Source organism: Amphibalanus amphitrite, unplaced genomic scaffold (assembly GCF_019059575.1).
Source record: "Amphibalanus amphitrite isolate SeventyFive unplaced genomic scaffold, NRLGWU_Aamphi_draft 001192F_arrow, whole genome shotgun sequence".
Classification (NCBI taxonomy): Eukaryota; Metazoa; Arthropoda; class Thecostraca; order Balanomorpha; family Balanidae; genus Amphibalanus; species Amphibalanus amphitrite.
In genome coordinates, this window is record NW_024882686.1 from 134,132 (window position 1) to 153,887 (window position 19,756).

The 19,756-nt window shown below is 50.5% G+C and overlaps 1 protein-coding gene across 2 annotated transcripts in view; it reads left to right on the plus strand.

The window, feature by feature from the left end:
- LOC122370992 (formin-like protein) overlaps window positions 1–19,756 on the plus strand; it is a 55,329-nt gene that overhangs the window by 25,228 nt on the left and 10,345 nt on the right. For both annotated transcript variants that reach the window (XM_043347020.1, XM_043347021.1), the window contains exons 5-7: window positions 11,605–11,688; window positions 16,332–16,548; window positions 18,600–18,676. In XM_043347020.1, the coding sequence (XP_043202955.1) occupies window positions 11,605–11,688; window positions 16,332–16,548; window positions 18,600–18,676 (378 nt within the window). The remainder of the gene's footprint in view (window positions 1–11,604; window positions 11,689–16,331; window positions 16,549–18,599; window positions 18,677–19,756) is intronic.

The window sequence follows — 19,756 nt, forward strand, 5'->3', positions numbered from 1 at the left end:
GTAGCTGTCACCGTCTCGGCCGCATGCGTTCATGTTTATGGGATGGACTGCCGCGAATGATGTCATCGTGGCCGCTGTCGACGCACTGGTGGTCATTCATCGCCAACTGTCCGTCGTCGCGGAAAATGACCCAAGGACAAAAACATCACTCATCGTTGAGCCCAAGGTCCCGGCACTTCGTCTGTGGCGCGGCCGAGTCACTCTCGTTCTGTGTCTGCCGTACGAGCTCATGTTGGGACGACCACCTGCAGTGCAACACTCGCTGCCGATCTTGGCGTCCTTCAACAGTCATGCTTACTGCGAACAATTCTGCTGTCACGTTGAAGGAAAGGGCTGTAGGAGCCGTTGGCTCGTCACTGCAACCATGTCGTGACCTGTAGGGTAGGAGGATCCATGCGGCCAACTGAGGCGGTGTTCGAAGCCGTCCCAGTGGGTGGGTGTGCGGGCGTAACGATCGTGTCGGGTTGGTGTCAAGTGTGACGGCCATGTCGTGCCAGTGTGACGGCCATGTCAAGGCAGCATGACCGCCTAGTCCCACCTGCGGGGCGCGCATCACCGCCCGTGAAGGTGCGTCGGCGTAAGTGTGGAACGGTGTACCGGTCAGCACCGGCTACTGTGCAGTGTCATGTGAATCCTGTATCGTGGGAGACTGGGTGGACGCAACACGGAGAACGTCGCCATTCAATGGAGATCTGCCGTATGTGTGATCAGACCCAGAAACGTGAGGGCGCAGCTACCATGAACGACGTACTGACAGGAGCAAGGCGCCCCCGGATCTGACGGCTAGAGTGGTAGCGCATATCTCAAGGTTCTTAGCGTTAGTCAGCTAAGTGGCCGATCTGTTTCAGCGTAGTCAGCATTGTCGCGGCTATGTTAAGGTGTCATCAGTCAGAGTGTAAGTTGGCGTATTTTATTCCATTTCGCGAGAAGCCAGTGATAATGTGTACTAAATTGGCTCAGCTATTGGTATGAAAGTGTGGTGTTGGTCTTACTTCATCTGGCCTTTCTCTGAGGATGAAGGGTTGCTGGCGCATTCAGTGACGGTGCTGGCGGTAGTGGTGACTTTAGCGGTGGTGGGTGTTGTGGCGTCAGTGGTGGCTGTGGCTGTGGTTTTTAACCGGCAAGTGTCTGGTGACGACGTCTGTGGGTCGGATCTGATTTCACACCCTTCACAGCAGAGTTCCGGATGGTCAGACCACCGGTTCCTCGCCTCGTCTCCTGGCCGTCGAGGCCATGCCGTCATGTGTCTCCGTTGCTGTGCGCCAGATACAACCGATGTGGTCCCGGCCGGAACGCTAGGCCCGGTAATTTCCTTCTGATGATGCAGTCCGGTCGATATTTTCCGTGTAGGTAATCGCTCAGCTGACGTGAAAACTTCACCTTTTCTCTGATATCTGCGAGGATTTGGAACAAACATACAGTAATATGTAGTCGACAAGCCTCACTAATGCAGCTGAAAATGTAACATTTGGTCGTGCATATTAAATCACTTCCACATCTTGTACATGCACTGTAGTTACCGGAAGGATCACTTTGAAATGCTGCTTGTAGCTCTTCATGTATGCCACACAAAAGACTGCGGTCGGAACTGCCTTTTTACAACTAGCGGGAAGTTGCAAGTCGATTACACGTATATGCCGGGTCGGTATGCTGTTCGTGGAGACGTGCCTCTCGAATTTACGGTCCGCCCAGATTTGCGGTTCGCGTTTCTGTAAGACAGCGGGAGTGTCGGGGTAGTGGGGTCCCGGGCACACCTGTTCTGAGTCATCCAACAGCCCGGCCCAGCTGGTGTTTCTCTACAGACAGGGGTGGGTCTCGGGCGGGAGGCAGACATCCCACATCACTATCTACGCCACTGCGCCAAACTGAGCAGACAGAGCAGAGGCTCCGCTCCACAGCGCAGCGATAGAAGCTGCAGTGTTTTGAGCGTTCCTGTTTTCGGGATTCTGCTGAAATGCAAGTTTGCAGCACAGGCGAGACCTTGACGAAACCTTGATGGAGTCGATACGGCGTTCGCTGCGACTGCTCTCGGATAACAATCTGGGGCGTGCTGCGAACTGAGTAACCAAGACGCAGCTAGTCGCTAAGGCAGCTACGACCGCTGGCGGGGGTGGCAAACGGTTGCCACGGCCGCCTGGAGCGTTGGTTACGCCCTGGCCCCGGCCTGACTACGCCCTGAACTAACCGGCGCTGGGAGAGCAGTGGGGTCTGGGCACGGCAGCCGCCGGGGGGATGACGAGCTGCCGTCGCCGCAGGGGTAGAATCGCGATGTCAGAGATGGTGTCTACTCGCCGCGGGCTCGGATACCCACCCAGAAAACACTGGGATCCACCCAGCGTAGTTCCCGGGATGGTGTCAGCTGGCCGCGGGCTGGGGTACCCACCCAGTCCGCCTTGGGTAGGTCCGCCTAGAGAGCAGCGTTCCGACACGGAGGCTATACGAGACTGCGGCCGCTGATCCGGTGACGTAATGCCACAGGATCCCGGCCGAGCCGATTGCCGGGGATCGGTGAGGAAACCGCCGGAAGATTCACAGAAACATCCGCGGAATCCGCCGTGCGTCATTCGGGGATGCCGTGGACGAGTCTTGCGCCAGCGGAGAGGCGACTTATCCGCTGTGGTGTTATGACACGAGGAATAAGATACATCTGATGTAATATGTCTCACTCTCAGTCTCATCTTCTGGGAGGTGTTCATATTTCTTGATGACACGGCATACACGCCCTGCGGTTGTGTAGGCCGACGCTGCCAGCGGAAGCCGTCAGTCAGATAGACTGGATTGTACGCGTTTGCGGACTGGGTGGCACCGATGCGGTCATAAAAATCCCGTCTGCAGAGAAAACACGACGTTTGCACCATCGTGCTGAATCACCGCTGTGTATCTGCGCTTGTCGCAGCATGATGACCCATCGCCAAACAGCCGTCCACCGGCCTGCGTCTGTCGGAGACGGTTGAAGACGTGTAGCTAAATCTCTCCACAGGGACTCATCACTCATCAGCATGGTGGTTTATCAACATGCTGCTGTGTTTACTGAGATGGGCTTGAATGAGCTAGCTGTCGAGTTACGTCGCTTATACCGGGTGGCCCAGAAAAAACGTTCCCAACTTTAAATCAATATTTCTCAGAAAGTGATAAAGATACAACATTGAAACTTCGAATAGTCAATGCGGCACGCATTTTCAGTAAATGGTGTGATTTTCATGGTGTTCGGTAAATAACTTTTTAAACGGCTCGTGTTTCAAGCATGCCATGTAAAAATTACTTTTTTGCTCCGATGTTTACTAAAAAATGTGAGTGAACGGGTCACTTTCACCCCGCGGCACCGCAGCCTAGAGCCATGACTTCTACTGGCAGCTAGTCTCATTGATGGTTCGGGTCTCAGGATGACACATTCCCTCAGGCAACCACGATGGCTCTGTGCCAGCGGCATCGGAAGAAGTTTCCAGTTTTCTAACCATCTTGTGGCTCAAATGCTTTCCTGGCTGACATTCCTGGGAAAAGGTAGCTTTTCAACCATATTGTTTTGGCATCTGCTGGCAATGTTGTTTTTCATAAGCTATTCTGTGGTCTTCTGGCACAGGAACCAGTCTCCTTTAGTTTGTTTTCCTTATCCGGTCGATTTACTGTTTGATCTACTGAAAGGAGGGTAATCAGCAGTAATCCATGCATCGTGCCACTCCTGCTCGAAACATGATTTGGTATTGAAACGAATGACATCCATGAGCACCATTTTGGCTCAGTATTTGAATATTTGGCACATAAGTGAGACAGAAATATTTAAAATAAGAACATACGTGTTGGTATCATTCACGTGCTCTATTTTTCATTCTTTTTTATAACATGGGACGTCTAACCCAATCATCACCATCGTTCATCGGCAAAAAAAGCAAAAAGGTCTTGCTTAATTCAACTCAAGATTGCCAGCTTGAAAATGATGGTATAGTGTTATAATTTGGCACACCAATGTGCAAAGAAATGACGCAAACTTGATGAAAATTTTGGCTCGCTATTTGTACTCGTATTTGATATACAGGCCTCTAAAGTTCGGAACGTTTTTTCTGGGCCACCCGGTATGTTGCATTGAAACGGTTGGCTAAAACTTCGTGATCCGTTCTGATCGCTTCCTAGTAGCTCCATAGCTTCGCAATTGGTGACATCTCTAAGGCCTTTCACATTATACGTATGCGATTTACTTTGGGGCTTGCAGCGGTGTGATTTATTGCTTTGCAATCTTACCAGGCAACTATAGATGTATACAGGGGTAAATGTTTAACTTTTTGCTAAGGTGAAAATCCGCTCTTAATCGCAACCGAAATTCCTCCAACAGAATAGGCTTTGCGTAAGCAACATAACATTGTGCATTGCTCAACCTTTTCTCGAGCCATTTAACGCGATCATTTGAAACCGGAAGCATTGCTCCATTTTCCGGGAAAGGAACTAGCACCTGTCGTTTGCAGGGTGACGCTTTAAGTGGTTTTCGACACGCATGCTGCCTGTCTCGACGAAGGATTGAGGGGGATTCGACACATGACTCATTCACCTTACAACTCTGCGCTTGGCTCACCGTGAGTTGAGTTTGAGAGTGTGGTATTCACTGTTGGCTTCTGCGACCTTGGTTGGCTAGATTTTCCTCCCATGTCGTGGTTCAGAGTGACGTATTAACCAACACCTTTTCTCGACACAGTCATGCCGCCCAGCCCAACCCTGTCACGATCCATGTTTACTCGGGTATCGGACCCACATCCCATTCCTGTCCCAATTCTGTCCGCCTTCCTATGTGTCTTTTCCCATCCCTGTCTCGTGTCTCTCAGTTACTGTCCCATGTCTCTCTCTGCTTTGGTCCCCGCCCGGAGCCCCCTCGAACTCTATTCTACGCCGTACCTCGACCCGTGCTGCCTCGTGTGGGTACGATTTATCGCCGTTTCCCGGCAGCTGAGGGCTGTAAGCCGACGCCACAGGTGGCTGTGGCGGTGTCACGGACACGGAGAGGAATATATGCTGCGGTGTGGGCCGGTGAAGAACCGACGGGCGCCCACAGAGTGGCGCGTCGAGAGGATGGGAGAGGCGTATGGTGTTTGTAGATTTACCCTGGCTGCTACGTTTTGGTGCATGTTTCTACTCTGACAGTGGATAGGAGAAAAATGGTGAATTGGCTGGGGCGCTTTTCCCAAGAGTCTTTGGCATTGAGCCAATGACATTGAGCCCTTCCGCTACCTAGTTAAAACGATAAAGTACGGTTATAAATTTTAGACCGGCACGAGTTGTGCACCTATATGCCTTCGAACGGGGTTCAAATGAGCGCCATCCGAACCCCATTAGCTCATAGTCATTGGCTTTAACAAGCGTAAAGCAATTTCAAACCTGTCTGCTTATCTAGACGTATCTGTGTTGGGCTGTTTGCTCTACAAACCTGGTTCCATATTCAGTACGTGCTGTCCATAACAAGCATTTAGTCGGCTCCCTCGATCAAACACGCTGCTAATTGGCCGTCAAGACAGCTCAGGTACCAATTAGAGCGCGTGCTTCAAGCCATCTGGGCCCATCGAGTGTTCTGAGTCATGCCATCGTGCCAGCCCCAGCGCGGCACAATGGGGCATTCAGGAGCGCGGGCGGCCAACTGTGCACAGACGAAATTCTGGAGCACGCCGATGGCCACAGAGCGGCAGCACCGCCTGCGCGCATACGCCAGAAGCCTTTTTGTGCGGTGGTTTTTGTATGGTTGGTTTTGTGGAAGGGCGCGTCGCTCCATCGGTCTGCTTTTGGCTGCTGCTAAGGGAGCTCAGAGAGGTCGCTTTGCATTTCTGGGTAGTGTAAAGTGCCCTTGTAGACTGCTGGATTCGATAGCATGTGTCGCGCATTATTTATCCCAAAGTTGAATCATTGACCGCTCTGGCGGCTCCTCAGATCGAGGCTGATGAAATTCATCGAACTGGGCCCCGGGTTGTCAGAGCCAAATGCTGACCAAGGCCACGACTGTCGGTCCTGGTTGGCTTCACAGTCAGACGACCAGGACATGGTACAAATTACCACCGTTTGCAGAGTTAGCGAGCCTGGCGGAATTGCCGACCATGCAGAGTTCTCACATAATGTGCCTGGCAGTGGGCGTTAGTTCCAGTCCACGGAGGCGCCTCGCTTGTTGTATGAGAGAAGTTGAGTTGACGAGCGTTGAATTGGATATGAAGGAGAGGCGAGAGCTCGCGACAGCGGCGGCTACCAATGGAACCGGAAGGTGAATCGAAGTGAACCTCCGACCCTTTGCTGCTCGAATGTTGAAGTTCATCTTTATCAAGTATCTAAATCATTCTAGGCTGTATGAGCATAGTATGTGCTCAAAAAGGTTGCTGATTCGCTCCTACAAGTGGCATACGTCGTCGTGTACCACAGTCTGTTTTCCTGCGTCAATGATGGACCGGCGCTGACTCCGTAGCTCAGTGTTGAGCCTGTGCTGGCGCGCGGACCCGGGGTCAAGTTTCATGCTCTCGTTGCGGCCGGGCGCTGTGGGGGCGGCTGGGGTGTCGCGTGGTGCGCCGGTCCCGGGTGTACTGCACACTGCACAGTGGACAGCTCATTATGCGTGAGAGGTGTGAGTCAGGGGTCAAGTGGGGACGTCGGACAAGAGCGGGGGTGGTCCCTGACACAAGTGACCCAGCGCTGAGCGCGAGGGGCGTGGGCTGGGATGTGTCGAGCGGGGGTAGCGTGTGGGTGGGCTGACACAGCCGGGCGGAAGGGAGCCTATCTCAGAGGAATGGACCGTCCTGTGACGGGTGCTGCCCATCCGGACACTGATAGCCACGGCTTGGAAACTGGGAGCCATGAGCCACTGAGTCGTGCGCCTCTGATTTCAACGTTGCTGATGTCCGAAACGTGCGGCGAGGGCTGGCACGGAACCCGCGACAACCAGCGACACCGGCTGATAGCTGCTCGTTCACGCAGCAGCTGTCACGCCGGCTTTTTCTGAGACGACCAGAGTAAAAAGTCCATCTGCAAATGCTAGGTCATCAACTACGAAAGTACCGGGCAAGCATGTCCTCCAGCTGTCGGTGCACTTAGTTTTTATGTCACTATAAACAAGCTGATTAATTATGAGAGTTGTGTTTGAGAGGTGTCATTGGGTGCTGTGCTCTCCCGGTGGTCCTGTTTGTGCTAGGAGGTCCACGGTGCAATGGTTGAAACCTCCAGCCATCGCATTGTGCGTCGACCTGCGCCGCTCTTCCCCGGCTGCCGGGACCGGCCGTGGCGCCGTCGGAGGAGCCGGTGCAAGGATTAAGGTGTGTGTGCGGGGGGGGGGGCTGCACGTGCCCCCCCCCCCCGCAGCTGCCGCCGTCACTCGCCGCCGCCGGCGCCCGATGACGGCCTGAGTCATCCGGTAGCGATCTCGGCGGCTGCCGTCTCGGTCTCAGACCTGTGGAACCGGCCCAGCAGCCAACTGTTGCCCAATGCCCGCCGACTGTTTGGCGTGGCTGTTTGTTTTCCTTGTGCGGTTTTTGATTGGCGTCTTTTGGAAGGTTTCCGTTGATTTTGTCGCAGAGGATTAGTGTGTTTTGTGGATGCTGATTTGATGGATCTAGCGTTTTTGCTTGTTCTATAAGTGCTGGCTCCTTTTGGTAAAACACCAAAGTTATTTTACGGAAATCTGACGGTGCTGTCTGATCTGATAGATGTTACATGCTGCTGTTGGGGTTATCGTGCCTGCCGTGACAGCCACAAACCATAAGCCCCAATGTGGCTAAAAATGCCAAACGTCCCAAACCTTAAATACCACTTCAAAGCGAGTCTTCTTTTGAATGGCGTGAAGAGATAATGAACAGGTATGTTGTGCAGGACAGATGGACCGGCCGCTTTAAACCGTGCACCGTTAATCGTACATCGTACCGTTTGGTAAACTTTTCACCTCTTAGCGATCTCCAACGAGTTATCACGTGAACGACATACGGATTATCGGCTCTTCTCTCACGACCGTGTCACTTCACCCGGACCTCAGCGCTCGGGATATTTCCAATAGCCGTGTTAGCGGTGTGATTTTGTGTAATCCCAGAAGCCTTTCCCCGTTAGATGACCCGAGAAACTGGCGACAGGCGCGTAACAGCGCGTAATCCCGGGCGGAACCGGACGCGGACGATCCGCGAATCGCATCGCATCGTAAAATGTCCTGAAGCATGCTGCTGCTGTGCAGGTTTTGGGTCCGGGAGTGTTGTCCCATGGTTCGTTGTAGCGCCAGTCAATGGGGGGGGGGGGGGGACGGGCGGTTTCGCCGCAGCTGCTGGTGTTTAGGCAGGTGGTGGGGATGAACATGTGTATGTCAGTCATGATAACAGCCATCCGTCATACACAGACGATCGCCTAATAGGTACCGTTTGTAACCACTTGCCTTCAGCTTCAGCTGCAGATTGACAGCTTCAGCAGTAGAGTTCTGCACGGCTGCAATTTTCCACAGCCTAGCCGCCCCGCAGCCGTGGCTTCACAGCCACAGCCGCCCACAGCCGTGGCAAACTGTGGGCAGCCAGCCGTCAGCCGGCCGTGGATACTTTCAATGAAATGCAACCAAATAGTATATAATAAGTTGTTTTTAGTTGAAACATATAGCCAAAAGCACATTGCAATGGGCTATAGATTCTCAAGCTCATGAAGCATCATAGGTTAAGTGGTTGTGTATCTGGCTTTAGGCCGAAGGCCTGAAGCCTGATGCGCAACGCATGCCTACACAAGCCCTTGCAAGGGGTTAAGAAAGATGGGTAGGTAGGTACCTACATCAACAGAAAACATAAACAACAAACCAGAATAGAAGCACTAGCAGTGTAGACACCTAATGTCAAATCCTGAAGCATGGTTGTGGGACATAACAACAGACCCTGATTGTGATGCTTTTCATTATCAATGTTAGGTATGGAAAATGAAACTGAAGCTGATGGACTGTCAAACAGTGATTGTCTAGTCAAAACTCTTGCTTCTTTCTTACCTTGCATATTTTCTGGGGTGTGATATGCCAGGCTTGAAGCAGCCTTCTGAGCAAGTCTCAAACTAATTTGATATGCAAGGCATCAAAACACTAGTGAGCATCCAAGAAAGAAAAACATTCATCTATTTTGATTTTTCCAAATAATGATCTTCGCTCAAATCCCCAAGGACGTGCGAGCCACAATTGCCTCTTTCAATTAAAAATTTTACTTGAGTTTTTAATGACGTCAATAGCAAAGAAGTGGCGATATATTGTTTTGTGTCACTATTAGGAGCCATGAAAACTATAATTAATACATAATAATGCTATACAGTTAAAAAATTGCTCTCAGACAAAGATAAAGTATCAAATTTTTACATTTTTAGAAGAAGACGTCATTTTATTAGTAAAGTCAACAGCTCGCGTAAGAAATATTGTGTTCAGGGTTTTCACCGTCTTGTGAATTACGTGTTCAGGGTTTTCACCATCATGTGAATTAACCGTAAGTAAGGTTCATGCTCACTTATAATCTAATTCCATTGGCTTCGTTGATCAGCATTTTATGTTAGCGGTCACTCGCACACCAGCTAGAACATAAAGCGCCAGTTTTATATTATGTAATTGGACTTGCCGAAAATCCAGAAATACATCTAAGAGTTATTTTAGATGATATTTTATGAAGCCTTTACCTGCCTTTACCTAGGCGTGATTTCCTTTTCTATTACCTGAAAGAATTATTGAACGCTCGTCTTCAATAGCTGTAAGGTGCTCTCCTAATGACCAGGTGAGATTGATTTGAGAGGGATGTGACAATGCAACATGTTGCATTTTCTGAAGCTGTCAAGCTCTTGATGATGAAGGAACAATTGGTACCTAGGTATAATTAGTATTCTGTACCAGAGTGCAAACTCCCCTACAGCAAATGGTAAAACCATTACAGGTTTTCAAAGGCTTCACCACTTTCAATGTTGCTGGGCATCCTTTGCATGATTTTTACAGGCCAGACTGCTTATCAGAATGTAAGATTAAGGATTTAAGATTTTATATTTGAGTACTTAAGATTGAGCTTGAAATCTCACAGCCGTAGCCACAGCCGTAGCCGTGTTCTTGGAGATATTTGCAGCCGCCCCGGCCCACAGCCGTGGGGCTGCAGCCAGCCGCGGCTGCAGCCGGCCGGTGCAGACCTCTATTCAGCAGACAATCATGTGGGCCTATCCTCGATGCATTGAAAAGGCTTACTGACGGAGAGTTCTGGTCAAGTCGCTGACATCATGGATGAATCACCCATGACAGTGATCCTCAGACTGGACGCAAAGCCTACCTGGCTGCGTTTGCAGGTCCATCTGTAATATACGACATTCTTGGGTTGACAGTATTGCCGTTTATGGTCCGGCCCGCTCCCCATAAGGCCACCCCAGTGCGGCGTATGCAATACGAGTCTGGACCGAGCACTGATGAAGTACGCTGTCTGGACGATATGCTAGGGCCTGCGCAACTTGTCCGGTGTCTTGCCCGGGCTCTGTGTCGCCATACGGCCCGTGGTTTTGCTGGGTCGCTCCCCGGTGGGTGCGGTGGGATGACTCACTCTCCTGCCGTGGTGGGCGCGCCGGTGGGTGGCCGTGACCCGTGGGGAGAGAGGGAGAGAGAGCGTCCCTCCCTCCGTGTCACGGCGGAGAGACGTGACCTATCCGACCGACCACTGCGTGCAATGCTGCAAGGGTGACCGGCAGTTTCGGTGCTTGATTAGGACTTGTCCGCTGTCCAGCAGTTATGCTTTTTTCATTACTTGTGCCACAGATATTGGATAAATCGTCTTCTTGTGCCATTCTCCCTCCACACTTTATCCCTCTTCTTCGATGCTTAATCCCATTATCAGAAGCTTCTGCGTTGCTATTTCCTCTTTAATTGGCAATTAACACTTTGCTGCACCGACAACTTGTGGTCTAGTCCATCGCAAAACTGACACGATCGTTTTAGTGTCATCTCTCACAACGTCAAAGAATAGAATCACCGTCTAGCATACCCACCTCATCTGTTATTGACTGAGCCATCTCTGTACCTTCGAGTCAGAGTTTTCGCTCGGTAACCGTTGTTGTGTATTCTGTAGGCCTCTCGGTCGTCTGTCAAACCGGGTTTTATTGGTGATCGGCTCTTGTTAGTTGATGGCTCATTTGGTTAAATAGCGGCGTACGTGTGTTGCTGTAATGCGAGATGGTAATGATGACGAGCTCAAAGCGGCTACTTGAAATGCAGCTCATGCTATTGGAAGGTAATTTTGTAAAGGTTGTACACTGTCTAGAGAAGCGCTTATGTCTAGTGTTCCTGCCAAACGCATCGTTTGTGAAACCTTGAGTTAATTGCAGCAGATATATTTAATCACTCTCAGGGGGCTTGTTGAATGTTCGTCAAGCCGTACTGAGAATTATCTCTTGGTAACCAATTTCGAGTCAACAGCAATAAAATGTCATCATTAATCCAATACAAGAGACTGTATTAAACCTCATCTATTATCAGTAGCTTACAATAGGCTATACTTCGTTAACGTAGCACCAGTCACGTAATCAGAATCTTACTGCATTCCCACCTCCTCTTTAATTGGCTCTGTGAGTGTCATCTGAGTGTCATCCCCTCCCACCATCTGACGACTGTGCTCCTGTGTGTTCCGTCAGGTGGGTTCAGGAGTTCCTGGATAAACACAACGCCGGTCTGGAGGTCCTAATCGACTACCTCTCGTTTCGCCTCATGCTGATGCGGTAAGTAACACGAGTGTTCTGCTTACCGCAACTAGTGTGTCTTCGGCCAGCTTTGGTTAATGTGTTTGGTGACACCTCGGTTGTTCCTGCCGCTGCCTGCTGGTGTGTGATGTCTGGGATGGTGATTGTTGACGGACAGATTAATTGCTGCAGGGTCAGATGTGTACCTAGTCTCATCGTACATTTTTCTCGCTGCTCCATTGACCTGTCACTGGCTTCAGTAATGTCATAGTATTTGATTGGTATCCATGTGCTAGTTAATACCCTCGCTAGTCATTTCTCCTTCCATCCTCGCCGTATCAGCCCTCGTTGTGGTCTTGACCGGCCTAGATTCAGTGCGCCTGGCCTATGTTCTATGCCCAGCGGTGACCGACCTATGTTAGGTGCCGGGCGGTGAGCTCAGTCACGGCACGGTGGTCCCGCCGCGGTGGACTGGCGGTCCGACCCGCACGGCTCGCACCAAACCGTGACTGAGCACTGAGCAGCAGGGTGACCATTGTCTGAGACCGGGCCACTGTCATGAACGTGTATCGCCAAACCCACGCACCGTTACCGTGAATTACGGAGGATATGTGACTGGTGGAATAGGTCAGGTTCCTGTGGTGTTTGTTTAGATTGAGGCGCGGTGTGTTTACGTTAACCCTCCGCTGGGGCAGCGTATGTTCTCTGATCGGGGTGTATGAGGGTGGCCCCGGGTGTGGGTGACGTGACGAAGTGCCGTGCTGCTCATGGTAATGACCTCCCGTGGACCGGAAACGCCGCCTCCCCGCCCCTCCCCGGCACCGCTGCGCCACAGTGGAAGGTGTGTGCGAGCCCAGTGACCATCCAGTCCGGCATAATGACCACCGAGACTGTCGCAACAAGCTACTTGGAGCTGTTATGTAATTTGTAACTTGTTCAATGTTTAGGTTAAACAACGGGTGCATCTTCTCATCGTATCGTCTTTTTCTCTGAGTCGTTGACAGAATCCGGCGTATCTTCTAAATTCAGACTGTTCCATCCGTCATGAATTCCTTCTACATACAAAATAGTAACTAAGTCAGTCCCACGCACAAGGGGGAAAAGCTCAAATTATTGAGCGCTCAAAATATTGAGCGTGTGACGTCAGAGGCTCCCATAGGCGTAATGCTGAGGGCTCAAAAAATTGAGCCGTTTCAGGAACACGTTTTGCAAAAGCAACTCGCAACACCTAGGGAGAAATGGCAACACCCTAGGAGAATCACTAATGATGCAAAACAGATTAGGCTTTCATATTTTTCACTGCTCAAGCTTCAATGATTGGGGGAACACCAATTTATAGGTCGAAATCTTACGGCATACCAGGATGACTTAAAAACAGGCCAATATTTATGTCGAAATAAAAGTTACTTTTTGTCCATTCACGTTTTTTACTAGGGTTCTGTTGGAAAGAGCATTTTTCATACTACCCAAAATGATTGCGATTCAATTTCACATTACCCATATCGGAGAATATTTTTCATTTGGCGGCGCCGTTTGTTTATTTCGTCGCGACGTCTCCGGTCGCGTGGTTGTCGTCGTCCTTCTGTTGAGGGTAAGTTTTTATCGTTTTAGTTGTACTTAGATGTTAAAAGGTACACTGAAAAGTTTGAATATGCTGTGATTTTAAATTTGGAAACACGTAAACGTCAATCAATTCACGTTTTCCTCGATTTGCGTGCAGATAAGTAACTGTCGACGAAAGTGGCGCCATCCGATATGATGTTTTGAAGGAAGGAGACACAACATATTTACGTGAAAATTTTTGTTTTTTAGTGGTCTAAGTGCTTCAAAGAGGCTGTGAATGTTTTCTTCACACAATTTTTCATTAGTTATGATGAGGTAAAAGGTAGTTTCAGTCTTAACTTTCATATAATTGACATTAAAACATATGATAGTCCACTGCTGTCAGTGATTGAGTACCTTGACATTTGGCATTTCTTATTAATTTGAATGTATTCTCTATCCATATGTCCTGATAGTAAGTGACAATACTCTGCCAATATGTTTCCATAGTTTTCACATTCATTTTCCAGTCCTTTACATAACATCACAATTTATAATCAACAAAACTCAACTCCTTCATTACTTCACAACACTGACAGCATGACAGACTGACAGTCAACTATTGTGTGGGTGAATGCTGAAACAGGATAGCCACTTTTCTGACTGGCTCGCTCATATGAAATAAGATAAAAATGATCCTTTATATCATTTCCATCTGGAGGATCGGAGTCAACGGAAAAGGAAGGCCACTTTCAAGCCTCAAGGTCTAGGCCGCCAGACGCCAGTCGGCAGTCACCACCAAATTTATAATCGATTAATTCATTATTATGCTTTGAGACCCTTAGGTCACTGGATCACTGATCAGCATCACATTTTCAGTTTCAATATAGTAAAGGTTTTTATTTGTATGATGTGAAATATTTTCCTGAATCAGAATTTAATTATCCCTAGGTACCTGTTAGAGGTTTTGGATTTAATGCTCATTGTTGGTGTGCAGTCAGGATTTTTTGATAGGTCCAGATAGGGAATCCTGAGCAATTTTATAGTAAAGTGGTCTCCTTATAATCACCACACATTTTATCAAAAGCATTTGCAGAATTCATTCAATGAAGAATTTTATCAATGTTGCACCCATTTCTTAGACGACCTAGGCTGCATCGTTTTTTTAGTTCCTGTTGTATGACATATTTTCCGTTTTGTTCCACTGCATAAAGAAAAAAATCGTTAGAGATCACCAAACAGCTTTTCTTTTTCTGGCAGGTCTGCACAACCAAGCGGTCGCTGGCGAGGACGTCGGCCGTCTCTGTGGGTAAGGTCATCTGCTCAGCCTTTGTGGAGATCAGCAAGACGTCACTAAGATGAAGACTTCGCTGGAGCAGAAGCCGCTGACCCGTGTCCGATCGGGCAGGTCATGCTCGACGGCACGAGCCACAACTCGAACGACTCGGTGACATCAACAACATGGTGGAGCGGGTGAATGAGTTTGGCGACGTGTTGTGCGACTGCAAGAAGGGTTGTCTACGTGTTCTGGCCGGCGGAGCGGCGACGCTGCGCAGTCTGTGCTGGCGGTGAGCAGCTGGCCGTGGTGACCGCGCGCGCCCACATGCGCCGACAACCTGTGCGGCTTCGACGGCCCGGGACAGCCCGATGCCGCCCACTATGCGACGCCGACCGCGCACTGTCCGCACGGCCACATGGAGGTGTGCCCGCGCCTTTTGCCCGCACGCCGCTACCTCGCAGCTGGTCTGCAACCACGCCGTCGCCGCCTGTAGCCCGATAACAAAACGGCTGTCTGATAATGCCGCGTGTTCTTTGTGATGTTGCTACTGTGATCGTTGCTACTGCTGGTCTGAGACTCGATGTTTCCATTCGTCTTTTACATGTTAAGGATTTGATAATGATAAGCTTAGTCCGAGCTTAGGTCGTTTATATCATTTGTTATATGGCATATTTTGGATCAAAGCAGTACGACACTGCCTCCTGCTTTTGTGATGTATGCTGGCAAGACGCAGGTTCCGGTCGCAGGTCACCCGGACCCGGTTCCAATGTGGTCGGGCTGGCATGCGATAATGTGATGTTGTTTTGCTCGTCTCTGTGTTACACACTTGATGATGTTTATGAATCTAACCCACATTGTATAGTATCTTTGTTTGTTTGCGGCCGATGGCCTTGTAAGTTGTAACCGTGGCAATACAGTTTTTCCTGCTATAATTCTCCAATATTCAAGGGTGGGTGGATATCTCTGTATTCACGTATTCCCTTCTCCCAGTACAGTCAGCGAATATCAATTACAGTATTCATAGGCGGATTATTCAAGCCTTGTATAATTATTTGAGGTGTGCCGAATCCGAAAGACCGATAAAACTACTAGCGGAAAATGTGACATGATGCCATGGGTTTGTGAAAAGTTTAGGTACCACGTAGCATTCAACTTCCTGCATTTCTGTTTCAACTCAGTTTAACGTATTTCAACGAACATAACATCAAAACTGGCAGCCAGTACCGGCTTCACCTGTCACGGAGAACGCTCAAAAAATTGAGTGTAGATGCTGGCCGGCACTCAATTTTTTGAGCGCCAGCTGACTGTCGTCTGTCGTGGCGCTCAATTTATTGAGTATCGCGGTCCCGAACGACAAGTGGCGCTCAAAAAGTTGAGCGTCTTTAGGGCATTTTCTTTCCAAAAACACCGATATAAATTATCACGGCGAGTGTTCGAGAAGAAACCTTGTTGCTCTCTCTTGCCATTGATACCTTATTTGGATACGATATTTGCCGTATTGTGACGCTAAAGGCATTGTAAAATACCATCGTTTCGCCTATTCCTTCATAATGGGGCCCGCTCAATTTTTTGAGCGCTCAATTTTTTGAGCTTTTCCCCCTTGTGCGTGGGACTGAAGTAAGCATGTGCTTTTGAAACTGCATCATTTCAAATTTGAACAGTAGTCCAGTCCAGGAAAAGAGGTCTGACACACTATCTTCCCCAATTTTGGTTTACTAAGTAGTTCCCTACCTGTCCCATCTCCCTCTATCCCTCTATGACCAGTCTCCTATCCCCATCCGACTAGTCCCCCGCTGTTCCTGCCCAGCCCCTACCCTCTCACCCCTGCCTCCTCTAACCATCTCCTCCTCTATTCCCCCAGCCACGAGCAGCGGGTGGACGAACAGCGCGCAGAGGAGGCCGACGAGGCGCCGCCGCGCTTCGAGCGAGCCAACTGGGCGCGCCAGAGCTACCTCGACCAGCTCGACTCGCACAAACTCAAAAACGCATCGCGGCACATCAGCAAACTCAACATGGGAGAGACCAAAGACGATATTCACGTGTGCATTATGTGTCTGCGTGCCATTATGAACAATAAGGTGAGTCCCTAGGTCTCAATGAGGGATTGTATTGTTCTTTTCATGTGCTTTGTTCATTTACATTAATTAGACAATAATTTATAATGTTCTTCCAGACTGATGCATCCAGTGCTACTTTTTTGTTCAAATTATATCTCGTTTCACAGCTTGACATCCCCTGTGAACATCCCTGACATCAGTCACAAGCTGTTGTTTTGATTATGGCTTGTCCCTTACCTCTGCAGCCTGCAACTCACATGCATATTACTCATGCGCCGGTGGCGGCGGCGTATGGGTTCTCAGCGGGTTCTCAGAGGGTTCTCATGGCACCGGAAATGGAACCGGTGCGCTGACCTTGGCTGTCGTAATGAGGCTGGAAGCTGGGGGTGGGTGAGTGGGGAGGGGGGGATTAGTCATCATATACATTATCGCGCGTAGAAGTGTCTGTATCGCACCTCCACCACGCAGGGACTTCGCAGGAGAACTTAATTATATATGTCAGGCTGGTCGACATGGGGTGTCACGTTTGATGAGCTTGGCAGGTAGGCGTGACTTCTGCTGAGGGCGTGGCTGCCTAATGAGTGCCTATGACGGTACATGGGTCACGGGCCTACACTACTCCGTTCGATAGGAATCATGCGAGGCATATCACTGCTCCCTTCATGCGGGACACATTTCATTTGCTATTGACAACTCCTGTCGTTACCGCGGTGGTAAACCTGAAATTGGAAAGGCTACTCCGTTGAACCGACTGACCCGTGCCTTCTAACCGCTTGGCGTTGTGGGTTGTGTCCGGTGCGCCTCCCTCCCCGCCGCTGTTAGAGTGAACAACACCTCCGTACCCCGTCCCGGCGGGCGGCGGGGCTCGCTGCCCTCACCACGGGGCGGGGTGGGGGTCCGGCCACCCGGGGATGGACTGTCACCGTGCCGCCCGAACCCAGGGAGGAGAGAGATTGATGGTGTGGGCGTCACCGGGCAGGCTTGGGTGTACCTGCTGGACTGTGGCCGGCTTAGGGAGAGCCAGAAATGCCGCTGTTTGCACCGTTGTGCGCACGTGATAGGTTCCTCTCAGTCTGGCGACAGTCGAGTGCTACCCTAACACTTGAGCACCGATAACCACCGCGGCAGTCCGGGCGCCTTCAACCTCTAAATCATCAACATCATCATCATCATACTGATAACACCTACCCACAGTATGACCCATCCGTCACACACTGTGACACATCTGTCACATTCTGTGACACCCTGTCACCCTGACAGCCTTTTCCCGGCACGGCACTCAGTGACACCCAGAGCGGCGCGGCTGTCTGCCCTGAAACACGAAGCTCGACTCTGACCGGATGGTCGCGTCCGGTGTGACTGATAGAGACGACGAACGACGTCCGGCTAGCGGCCTCCCTCCCTTCTCTCTCCCTTCCCCCCCTCTCTCTCTCTCTCATTCTTTCTCTCTCACCCCGTCTCCTTTTTCTTCTCTCCCGTTTCACTCTCTGTCTTTATCTATCGCTTTTTTCATACCTTGTTCTGCTCTTTTGACCATTTAAGTGTAAAAGTATTTACGTCTCCCCGAATAACAAGTAGACATGATGTGCGGTCACCTATTTAGAGGCGTTACTCTTACTTGCTCGCTCTGGCTATCATACATATTTGTTCTTGCATCTGATTGCAAACAACACCTATCTTGCTTTGCACTAGCCACTGCTCCACCTATCTTGTGCCCTCGCGACTTTAACCCCGCCTCCCTCAGACCATCGGACCCACTGCTGTGTGTTGGAATATGTCGTAACCACCCCGTCATCCCCCGGACTTCGCCCCGACAATTACATTGTTACCACCCCATCCTCTGATGCCCGGTCCCGCCCGCTGCCCGCCCGCCGTCCTCCCTTCCCTTCAGCGCGCGTTGACGCTGCTATTTGCATTAGCGGGTTCCCTCCCTTCAAACACATCCACTACGACCTCCCACACGGTGACATAGAGTTGTGTGCTGATGTTCTGAACGTGATGCCCAGACCGGTGTGTTGATGGATGCTGTTGATGGATGTTGTTGACGTCCTGTGTGTCCCTGTTTGTTTCAGTATGGCTTCAACATGGTCATTGAGCATCAGGAGGCCATTAACAACATCGCCCTCAGCCTCAATCACAAGAGCTTGAGGTGAGATAAGAACATGTGTCGAGGCAGCAGCAGCGCATATTTGTCCATAACTGATCTGAACATTGACAGAAGTGTAGAGAACCAGTATAACGCCTTTTGGGGCGACTAACGGAGCGAGCGAGAGGGTGAGCTTGCACGTGCGAAATTGCGAGGGGGTACCTCCAACTGACTTGTGCACGGCACCCTACTAACCGGTCTCTAGCGATGTGCCAAATTTGAGCACAATCGGCCCAGCCGTTCTCGAGATCTGGAAGCGGCACCCTGCACGTGCGCACGTGCAAAATGGGGCCCAACTGACTTTTGCACGGCACCCTACTAACCGGTCCCTAACCATGTGCCAAATTTGAGCGCCATCGGTCCAGCCGTTCTCGAGATCTGGAATCGACCCCTGCACGTGCGCACGTGCAGCAGCGCCCCAACTCTGGCACATGGATATGCAGTGCCTAGTGGGTGCCTACCTACATGCCAACTTTCAGCGCAATCGGCCAAGTAGTTACCGAGATATTGCAACAATTACAAAACGGACACCTCTTCGTTTTGCACGTGGCACGTGCATAAGGGGTCACCCACATGCATCGGGAATAGTCCAATACTTGGTAGAAGGAATGAAGCTATCCTACAAAAATTACCGCATGTAAATCGGTCAAGTGGTTGCTGAGATATAAGCCTCGCAAAAGCGTGACCACGGCCGGCCGGCCGGCCGGCCGGCCGGCCGCTCATACTCAGAAATTTCCGTTAATCTAAGGAAAGACTACGCTCGCTTCGCTCGCTCCGTAATAACTGGGTCGAACATAGACCTCTGTATATAGCAGTCTATGGTTGAACCTACACTTGAAGCTGTGCTCAGTTAATGTAATTAAACCCGTGTGCGGCTGTACCGTAACACACCACGGGGCCGCTCAGCCGGCTGTAATGTCGGTAGCGGCTGGGTCGTTCTGGGCCGGGGTGGGCGTCTCACCTGCCTCCGGGGTCCGGCTGGCCGGCGGCGGCAGGTATTCAGGTATTTAACAGCCCATACGGAGTGCAGAGATGCTGGGCACGTGCGGTAGAGTGCCGGAGGCCGGGCCGGGAGTGTTTAAA